The sequence below is a fragment of the Myotis davidii genome, unplaced genomic scaffold (assembly GCF_000327345.1).
Source record: "Myotis davidii unplaced genomic scaffold, ASM32734v1 scaffold77, whole genome shotgun sequence".
Lineage (NCBI taxonomy): Eukaryota > Metazoa > Chordata > Mammalia > Chiroptera > Vespertilionidae > Myotis > Myotis davidii.
This window is the reverse complement of record NW_006289713.1, coordinates 2,586,308-2,597,195: the sequence shown is the minus strand read 5'-3', so window position 1 is coordinate 2,597,195 and position 10,888 is coordinate 2,586,308. Positions and strand designations below refer to the sequence as shown.

The 10,888-nt window shown below is 43.7% G+C and overlaps 1 protein-coding gene across 1 annotated transcript in view; it reads left to right on the top strand.

The window, feature by feature from the left end:
- Nucleotides 1-10,888, top strand: part of ZC3H18 (zinc finger CCCH-type containing 18) — a 61,953-nt gene that overhangs the window by 15,614 nt on the left and 35,451 nt on the right. The window contains exons 4-6 of the mRNA XM_015562928.1: nt 4,918-5,066; nt 5,541-5,633; nt 6,601-6,758. Coding sequence (XP_015418414.1) covers nt 4,918-5,066; nt 5,541-5,633; nt 6,601-6,758 — 400 coding nt within the window. The remainder of the gene's footprint in view (nt 1-4,917; nt 5,067-5,540; nt 5,634-6,600; nt 6,759-10,888) is intronic.

The following is a 10,888-nucleotide window of genomic DNA, read 5'->3' as shown; positions in this document are numbered from 1 at the left end:
GCGCGTGTTCACTTGCAGGAAGGACCGCGACATACCAAGGTGGTGCAGAACCAAGTCTTCTCAAAGACTCGCCAATGAGACTGCTGCTTCAAGGAGAACAGCTGACAATAACTGTTGCTAATGGTAAAATTCGAGCTCTCAAGTGAAAATTAGAATTGTGGAGAGCCAAAATCTCCCCTGTGAGCTTGACAGCTTTCTTATTTTCTATGAACTTTTCCAGACATCCACTGAGTGTTGTTACAAAATCATACCTAGGTAGAAGATCCATTCACAATTCAAGATAGACTAGTGGACTGCAGTGAAACACAGTCATAAAAGTTTAGTGATAAGGTTACAGATCCACTTTGTGGCTAACTAAAGAAGCATTCACTTGTTGAGTTTGGTGTAGCTTCAAAGAACATCTAAGAGTACATGAAAAAGCTATTAAAATGCACCTTCCTTGACCAGCTACATCTCTGCCTGCAGCTGGATTTTCAATCAAAACAACCTGGCACAGCAAATTGAATGCAAAAGCAGACGTGAGAACCCAGCTATCTTCTATTCTGTGTCAGCATTAAAGAGATTTGCAAAAAGGAAAATAATGCTACTCATATCACTAAGTATTTTCTGCTCTTCATAAAACATCCTATATAATAAAAGGCTAATATGCAAATCGACCGAATGGTGGAACAAACAGTTGCTATGATGCGCATTGACCACCATTGACCACCACGGGGCAGGCGCTCAACACAGGAGCTGCCCCCTGGTGGTCAGCACACTGTCACGGGGAGTGCCACTCAGTACAGCAGTAGTGGCAGGAGCCTCTGCCACCTCTGCAGCAGCACTAAGGAACCCTCAGGAGATGTCCACCTGCCAACTTAGGCCCACTCCCCCGTAAATGTGCACCAGGCCTCTAGTATTATATATTAGGTCTTTAAATTTTTTTGTTTTTAATTACAGTAAATATCAATTTAACCTGTACAGTTAAAATATCAGTTTAATCCATTCAAACAAAGGCTCTTTGGGGTCCTAAGACTAAAAAGTTAGAGGACTGTTGGTTTTAAGACTGTTATTTATAAAGAAGCAGTCCAGAAATTATTTTTAATTTTTTTAGCTACCATAATGAATTTATTTCTTAAAAAAGTTAAAATATCTCAGAATACTGCTGGATGTGACTTGTGATGTCTACCTACTTCTGACAGTTCTCTGTGACAGGGGAAAGGAAGGGATACAGGTGTTCTTGGGGTTATATCATTGCAATCTTTTATGCAGTGGTTCTTTGGATTTGTGCCTGTTAGAATACGCATTTGTAGAGCTTAGGTGTGTTCTTAGTGTTTAATTATTAGACTTAAGTACTTTAAACTGCTTTATTTTCGCAATCTGATTATATATTGTCTATTCCGAGTTATTTAGACTAACAGGAAATTGGAGTGAGGAATATTTAAATAAGACCACTATATCCTATTTAGAAATAAGTTTTTGTTTAAAATTCTAGCAGTACTTTGTATGGAAATAGATACTGTAAAATTATTTCAACTGTTCTAGTAGGATACATGCATATACAGTGACAGCACAGCCCAAAACAGGAGTCAGCACTACACTGTGCTGATCAGTGGAACCAACAATCAGCAATTTTAAAATCTGGCAGTGTTTCTGGACCTCCCACACACACATGCTCAAACATGCCCATAGACACAGCGTGCTTACTGCTTCTGACATTTCACACCATGGGAGGGATGGATTCCTTGGGCTAGTGTAGTGTGTGAGTTGTGACCAGTGGGTTGCTGACATGGGAGATGCGGAATTCATTTCCTGTCCTGTGTCAAGCTAGTTTCCTTGATTTCTAATGCGGCCCATTAGGTTTCCTGCATATATTGTCTGTTTCACTGATAAGAGTTTGGGTTTATTGCTATTGAGCCTGCAGGTTCCTTTTTTTGTAGATATATAGTAAAAAAAAAGAAAAGCAGGGTTCAACACAAAGTGTGTAATATAACCAGGAGAAAATAGGGATGGCTACACTGATTTGATTGATTGATTGATTCCTCAATAAATTGATAATTGCCTCTGTGGAGGGCCTGGAGGCATAGAGATTTCACTGAATACCTTTTAGAGAAATTTTTTGTTTAAATGAATTCCTTTTATTTCATTGAATTATGAAATATTTCATATAAAATATACTATAATGTTTATTATACAGGCATAGAAAATAATAAATGAGTAAAACAATTACTAATGTGCCCACCATCCAGTTAAGAAATAGAACACTATCAATGCCTTTGAAACCCTGTTTCAAGATGAAACTTGACCGTAGCCAGTTTGGCTCAGTGGATAGAGCATCAGCCTGCGGACTAAAGGGTCCCAGGTTCAATTCTGGCTAAGGGCACATGCCCGGGTTGCAGGCTTATCACCCCCCTCCCCCCGTCCTCCAGCAGGGGGCGTGCAGGAGACAGCCAATCAGTGATTCTCTCTTTTCATTGATGTTTCTATCTCTCTATCTCTCTCCCTACCTCTCTGAAATCAATGAAAAAAAATTTTTTTTTAAAAAAAGAAACTTGTCCCTCTGACCTGCCTGCCAGCTGTTTCCATTTCTTCTGTTCTCTTCTGGCTCATATTCGTATCCTTATATAATTGTGAGCCTATTCATTCATCCAGTCAGAATCATAATCCACATAACTTCTGTGTTTGTGAAGTTTCATTCAGAAGCAGGCCACTGTACGATTTTAAAACCAGAAGATCGAATTTTGCTTCCATTTCTTGAAGAATTTTTTCCCCCAGTAGCTTTTGTTTTGTTTTTGTTTTTCCCAATAGCTTTTTTAAATTACGAAAGTAATATATGCTAATGAAAGTCAAGACAATCCTATATAATAAAAGCATAATATGCTAATTAGACCGGAGGTCCTCCCCGATGACCTTTCAGATGGACGAAGCGGGAGCTGCAAGGGCAGAGGCAGAGGTGGCCGCTGCCACAGGTGGGGGCGAGGCCTCGGTACGTGGGGGCTGAGAGTGACGGGGACCAAGCCACTTACGAATTTTGTGCATTGGGCCTCTAGTAAAATAATAAAAGTCTTTCTCCTTCCACAGTCCCAATAGTTTGGGGTGTATACTTCCATACATTTTTTACACAAAATTTTACTTTAAAAGGGCTAATGGGGTTGCACTATTCCGACTGCTTTCTTTTTGGCTTCTCTTTGGTGGCCAGGGGTCCAGACATACACTCAACAAGGATCTTAGCAAACCTAGGAATGGGGCTTTAAGGGGTTGGGCTTCTGTCACTCACCAGTGTCTCAGAGGGGCACATGTCCCTGCTCTTGCCCCTTACTTTCCTCATGTGTTTCTTCTAATCTATCTTGTTCCTCTTTTCTCCCCTTTCCAATATGAGTGATACAATATCCTTTTTGTCAGTGTGCTAGCTTGTGGGTAGTGTTATGTTTTGAAATTATAAAAGAGCAATATAACAAATACCCATTTATCTATCATCCAGATATATATTAGGTTTAAAAATTACGGGAAAGTTGTTTATATTCATACTTTTATGTACTTGCAAATTTTCTACAGTGAGCTTTTACTTTTTTAACTTCAATATGAAATGCAATATGAGTTTTGTAAGAGTCAAATGATGAATTTGATAGTGTTTTGAGATTTTTTAATTTAGATATGTGACTGCATCGGCTTTTTCTTTAACCCTCCTGAGACTTGGGAATTTTGAACCCCCTGTAGTACAGTATCTCCCCTCTGACTTAAATGTGATTTCTCAAACACTTTTAGGAATTTTAAAAATTAATCTGTCATTTTTGCATTCCTAGAGAAGCAATTTTAAGCATGCGTTATTTCATATTTAATTTAGATCAGTATATTAAGTTGGCTTTAATACAAGATTATGAATTCATAATGTTTAAACGGTAAAATTTAGCTTTTTCCCAAATACCAAATTATTATTTCTCTTTAATTTACATTGCATTTTAAATACTTTAAAATTTAACTACATGTTAACCCATTGAAAATGTTTTTTTAAAACTAAGATATTGTGTGCCATATTTTTAAGCCTGTGTACATGTTACCTACTTGAAAAAAATTAAATTTTTGAAAGTGATATACTCACTGGTTAGATTTAAAACTTTGACTTCTTCCCTCCTGTGCTGAAAGGTAAGTGGTTTCCTTGAATAATCCTGATTTTCTCATCACTGAATAATATTAAAAGATGACTTTTTTGTGTGAAGTATAAACACCTAATATATTATCATTGTTTATGTGTTTTAAGTACCAGAAATATAATGAAATGGTTTGTGAGGCTTTTGATAGGAAAAATGCAAATTTACAGAACTGATAAAGACCACCAGGAGACAAGCTTGGAGAATTCTGTTCATTTTTATGCTTCTCGGTTTCTGTTTCAGTATGAGTGGGTTTGAATCAGAATCTTGGTTCTTTATATGCACCTGTGACCCTCACTGGGGGTGTAGTGTCTCTGAGCAGTAAATCCACAGAGCAGGGGCCACCTCTAACTGTCTGGAAAGCTCTTGGACTTTTCTGTTTTGGGGGGAAAATTAACTATTCATATGATGACCTTGGAACAGGGGCTGTTTCCTCTAATACATGACCAGTCCCCTTCAGAAGCTCTTTAGGAACTACTGCTTACTCCCCAGCTGAGGGTCTGGTCTGTGACTATTCAAGCCTGCCTGCCAAGGACCTGGGTGTGTATGCAAATGGGGTGAGCGGCTCAGGCACACACACTTGCACTGCAGGTGATGGGCTCTGGCCTGTCTGTATCAGGTTCATGCACCTTACAGGGTGGAGGGTGACACCAATAACCTATGAGTGTGCTCAGCAAACTGTCTGGCATGTCACAGGCCCTCGGGAAAACCTAAGCAAAGCAGACAGGAAGCTGGCCTCATGCACATGGGCTCTTGTAGACACATTCTGACCTAACTTTTGTTTCCTTAGGGAACTGTACCTGGGGAATGAATTGTAGGTTTATACACCCTGGAGTCAACGACAAGGGCAACTACTCCCTCATCACCAAAGCCGAACCTTTCCCGCCTAACGGTGCCCCACCTCTCGGACCTCACCCACTGATGCCTGCCAACCCTTGGGTGCGTGAACACTTTTTTTTTTTTAATTTTCAATCCTCATCTGAGGATCTTTTTTCCATTGAATTCTAGAGAGAGTGGAAGGGAGGGAGGAGGGGGGAGGGAGAGAGAGAAACATCTGTTGGTTGCCTCCTGCACACACCCCTACTGGGGCTGGGAAACCTGCAACTGAGGCACATGCCTTTGACCAGGATTCGAACCTGTGACCCTTTGGTCAGCAGGCCGAAGTTGTAACCACTGAGTAAAACTGGCCAGGGCAACACCTCTTTTTTTTAATTGCTAGCAAACCGATATCTAAGTTGTTTGTGACCCCCGCCCCCAGCTTAAGGCACATTACTACACCTTGGGTAAAAGGCATTTTTGTGATGTCAGTCACAGAGCTGCCTTCCAGATGCTTCCAGGTGTTTTGCTCTCATTTCTTTATAGATTTTAAAGTTTTGCTTGCTTTCTCAACTTTTCCTTCTCATTTTTTAATAGGGTGGGCCAGTAGTTGATGAAATTTTGCCTCCACCCCCTCCAGAACCCCCCACAGAGAGTGCCTGGGAACGAGGACTTCGGCATGCAAAGGAGGTAACAGAATTTGGCAGAAAACCTGAGAAGAAAAATACTAGTGGTGTCTGTGGGCAAAATAGCATTTCCTTGATCCAGAGACAGTGATCAAAAACGCAGTAGAGTCTCTGAAGTGAAAGGTATATTTCTATGACTTCTTTGAAGAGCTAGAGAATGGAAAATGATTTCTAACTATCTGTCTGAGGCATGCCAGGTCGTGACCAAGCCCAGGAGGCCAGGGAGTCCCAGCCTAGAGCACAGTCTCCTGTCTTTATGTGGCTTGGCAGCATTGGACAACACCAGCTGGTGCTATAGCTCTGATCACTCAGAGTCATCACATACTGCTACCGCCAAATAGGCAGTCTTCTGGAGAAACCATCCTCTCTCTCAAGCCAGGGTATCAACTTGGGCCTCCCCTCTTCCCACACCTTTAATCCAGGTCACACTTTGGCCCTGAATATTCAGGCTGCTTTCTGAGCCCCTTAAGTTGGTTTCTCTTCAGTGAAATGACAGACTAAACCAAAACCATTCTCCCTCCCATAGCACATACTTCACTGCCCCTCCTTTCCTCTGAGACTTGAATGTCTCCTTGTGCCTTTTCTGCCATGAGCAGACTTACGTTCCTCTCCACACTCAGTCCTCATCATTGATGAATATCTGGGGCTCCCTGGTTCAACGCCAGGACTATTAGGAAGCAACCATCTTCATCACCCTTCCCAAGATATGAGTAAGCTCTATGGTACTGCTTAGTGGGCCTGTCCTGACTGCCAGATGCAGCTCTGTGCAGGGACAGGGCACTCCAGTCCTGCAGAAAGGTACATGGGATCCTTCGTCTGCCCGGGGATAGAGCTGAGGCACACCTTGCCCACTGAGCACTCAGCCATGCTGCTCAAGCGGCACTGGCCAGGCCTCCGTGGGTCACATCGAGACAGGTTTCCCTTTGTTTTTCCTAACAGTAACTGGTGTTGGCTTCTTCTCACAACGGTAGGTTTTAAAAAAAGCAACCATTCGAAAAGAACAGGAGCCTGATTTTGAAGAGAAAAGGTTTACTGTGACCATTGGTGAGGATGAACGGGAGTTTGACAAAGAAAATGAAGTTTTCCGAGATTGGAATTATCGGATTACAAGAGATGTCAGAGACACAGCGTAAGAATGGTTTGCCTTTCATTCCCCTTTGAAAGAGAATTAAGTTGTCCCCAACTGTGTGGGGCTTGGGTCCTGGAGAGCAGCAACATGTAGGTTCCCCAAGGCCTGTGGGGGCAAGTGCCTATCCACTCTCCCTGGACTGAGAATGCCATCCCTGAGATAATTTCAGATGTTTTGCAATTGACTTTCCTCAGTATTTTGCTTCCATGAAGGAAATGTTTTAGTTTTGTGTCAGGGCCATGTGACTGGGAGGGCTCATGCCCATTTGGGCTCCTTCAAGTTCTGAGAGTTATTAACAGCCGTTCTTAAAGTCCCATAGGTCTTTTCCTCACGTCTCCCCAAGTTACCCAGGCAGGAACCAGGAAAACCTATGAAATTTGTCACTAAAATCCAGGAGCGTGGGAGGTGTGACTTTTTCGTTGTAAATGCTGTCTTTGTTGTTTGTTCTACCAGATATTTTATTACTGGTCTTTTAAAAAATAATTACAAAGGAAGTACATGTGATTGAAAATTGTCAAATCTTTAGAAATTGTGTAACATGATAAGTACAGCACTTTTCCCCAGTGCTGCTGCTTCCAGGTAAAGCCCAGGTTTGTTGCGCTCACCTCTAAGGGAACAAAAACAGGCCAGGTTTCTCCTGAGCAGCCAGTGATCTGAACTGACTTTAACACCCATCTTAGTCTTCTAACAACACTTTATTCATTTACGTTTGCTACTGGAAAGTCATAGTTGCTGACTTTGGGCAGAAATGACAGTAAAAGGTGCAGAAAAAAGGAACACATACAGTGCTAGTGTTGCCAGATTCAGTCATGTTGACCTGGACCCCCTAGGCCAGTGGTTCTCAACCTTCTGGCCCTTAAAATACAGTTCCTCATGTTGTGACCCAACTATAAAATTAATTTCGTTGCTACTTCATAACTGTAATTTTGCTACTGTTATGAATCGTAATGTAAATATCTGATATACAGGATGGTCTTAGGCAACCCCTGTGAAAGGGTCGTTCGACCGCCAAAGGGGTCGCGACCCACAGGTGGAGAACCGCTGCACTAGGCTGTCTCAAGGCCCTCTGTCCCCGGTTATGCTCCCTTGGGCTTTCTAGGTGCATACAGGAGAGGGGAGGATGCTCTAGTGTCCACGCCTGTTGTGGTAGCTAATAGCTCACGGGTAGAAGGGGTAGAGCTGCGGTCGGCAAACTGTGACTCGTGAGCCACAAGCGGCTCTTCGGCCCCTTGAGTGTGGCTCTTCCACAAAGTACCACATGCAGGCACGCACGTACAGTGTGATTGAAACTTCGTGGCCCATGCGCAGAAGTCGGTATTTTGTGGAAGAGCCACACTCAAGGGACCAAAGAGCCGCATGTGGCTCGCGAGCCGCAGTTTGCCGACCACTGGGGTAGAGGTTTAAAGCAGCGTTCGCCAACTGGTAGTCCGTGAGGTCCGAAAGGTTGGCGACCGCTGGTTTAAGGAAACCTTTGGTGCAGTGGTTGCCAACTGGTGGTCCATGAGGTCTGAAAGGTGGTGACCGCTGGTTTAAAAAGTAGTTAAGATTTTGCTTCCTAATTGTGTGGGGGGAAAGTGTTAGTTACAGACAGGAGTGTCTGAGAATTGCATTTGCTGCCTGGGGCATATTGCCACATGTCTTAAGGCCTCACCTTTTTCTAGTATAAGTAAAGGTGTTGACACTGCCCTTGTCTGGGGGGTGTTCGTGGGAGTTACAGGAGCCAGTTCTACAGATCTGCTCTGAGTGTGGTGCTTGTGAGTGGTGAGAGAAGAGGCTTTAGAACCACATGGTCCATCCTTAACACTGTTTCCCGTCCCGGCTAGAGCATGGGCCCAGGAAATGTGCCTGATGGGGAGCAGTCTGGCACGTCTGGTTCTGTAGTGGCCTCGGCTGCGCAAGCCGCTGTGCTCTAACCCTGCCCTGTGTTTGCTACCTGCCTTCTCTGACAGGAAAGGTTGATGCTGCAGGACTCTCAGACCCTGAAGCTTCTGGAAACGGGCCTTTAGAGCCAGGTTTTTACTTGTGTTTTGTTTGTTTGTTTGTTCAACATTTGCTGTGACATGCACGTGCCAGTCCCCACACCCAGACCTGGGCCAGACATCTGGGATCAGGGTCCTAAAGTGTGTCAGGTAGGAAAGTGCCCCAGCTGTTTCTGATGGCAGCCAGTAAAAGGGCTGTGTTAGCTAGCGTTCACCAACAGAAACCACCTGGCTATTTCAATGGAGAGCATTTAACATAAAGACATGCTTCTAGGTGACCAGAAGCAGAAAGAGGTAGCAACTGCAAGAAGTGGCTGCCATGGTCGGGAATAAGGGGGCTGTTAAAACAGAATGTACCCAGTGACACAGCAGGCCCTGTGATCAAGGTTACAGCCCAAGTGGGGAAAGGTGGTAAAAGGCCTGAAAGCTGTGGCTCTCCGCGAGTAGTATCTGGACCAATAGCAGCAGCATCTGGGAGCTTGTTGGAAATGCATTCTCTCAGAGTTGCCCTATCAGAAGTTCTAGAGAGGGTGGAACCCAAACGGCTGTTTTTAGCAAACCCCCTAAGTGATTCTGGTGCCCAATGAAATGTGAGAACCACTGATTTCAATTCAGAGACATCAGCTGTCAGACCTGATGCTGAGTTGTAGGGATAGAAAAACTCTGAATAGTTGTCACATGGAACATAGTTACTGTGGTTGGCTCTGGTCATGTGGAGCTAGGTACTTGGTTGTAGTACCCATGGGAAAGCTGCCCGGTCAAGGCCTCCTGAGGAAGTATTCTGAGATGGTAGAGAATGGGAAAATTACTACTTTTTTCTTGTTTTTTTGTTTGTTTGTTTTGGTTTGGTTTTTTACTTGCTTTTGGAATTAGAAAGAATTTACTGTCTGGCGGCATGGCTCAGTGGTTGAGTACTGACCTATGAACCAGAAGGTCATGGTTTGATTCCTGATCAGGGCACATGCCTCAGTGAGGAGTCTGCAGGAGGCAGCCAATCAGTGATTCTCTCTCATCATTGATGTTTCTCTCTCTCCCTCACCCTTCTTCTCTGAAATCAATAAAAAATGTATTTAAAAATAAAGAATTTTGCCTGACCGGTTTGGCCCAGTGGATAGAGCGTCGGCCTGCGGACTCAAGGGTCCCGGGTTCGATTCCGGTCAAAGGCATGTACCGTGGTTGTGGTCACATCCCCAGTAGAGGGTGTGCAAGAGGCAGCTGATCGATGTTTCTCTCTCATTGATGTTTCTAACTCTCTATCCCTCTCCCTTCCTCTCTGTAAAAAATCAATAAAAAATATATTTTAAAAATAAAGAATTTACTTAGCAAGATCACTTAGTAAAAATAATGCTTTTCTATTTTTATTTTTATTATTTTTGTAGAACAGCAAGCAAGAATTTATTACCTGCAGCAAAAATACATTTAGGACAGTGAAATAAGGAAGAGCATAGAAGAAGCAACAGGAGAGCCTAGGCTAGGTTGCTTTGGCTCACTGGGAAGTCAGAGAAAAGGAGGCCTTGAAGACAAGTTCAGGGGGTTAGTCTGGGACGAGCTAGACAGGCCACATGCCCAGGGCCTAGGAATGTACCCTTGCCAGCAGTCATCCTTTGAGATTGTGTCTGAGGAGGCAGTCATTGCCAGGTTGAATTAATGACAACATTTTATGGACTCCTGCAGATCCAGGCTCTGTGAGCTGGTGGGCAGCCCGGGCTTGGTTCTGAGGGAGGCAGCTGAGGGAATGCCACATACCCTTTAGTTCAAGGAACACTAAAATTGAGAAATCCTGCAGGAGAGGGGCCATTTTCATTTTGCTTAGTTTCCCCAAAACAAATTTGTCCACACTACCTCCTTTGAGAGGGCATATACCCTCACGCCTTTTTGGAAAAGTGTTTTCTGAGGTCTTCATCGGCTATATATTTTGTTGGTTTTGTATTTTTAAGGACATAGGAAAAGTCTGTGCCTCAGGGACTGTATTCTCTCCTTTCTGGGTAGCAGATGTGGTGCTGCAGTTATTGATGGTTGTCATTAAATATTATATGAGTGGCCCTAGCCGGTTTGGTTCAGTCGATAGAGCATCAGTCTGAAGGGTCCCAGGTTCGATTCCGGTCAAGGGCACATGCCCGGGTTGCGGGCTCGATCGGGGGGGGGGGGGGG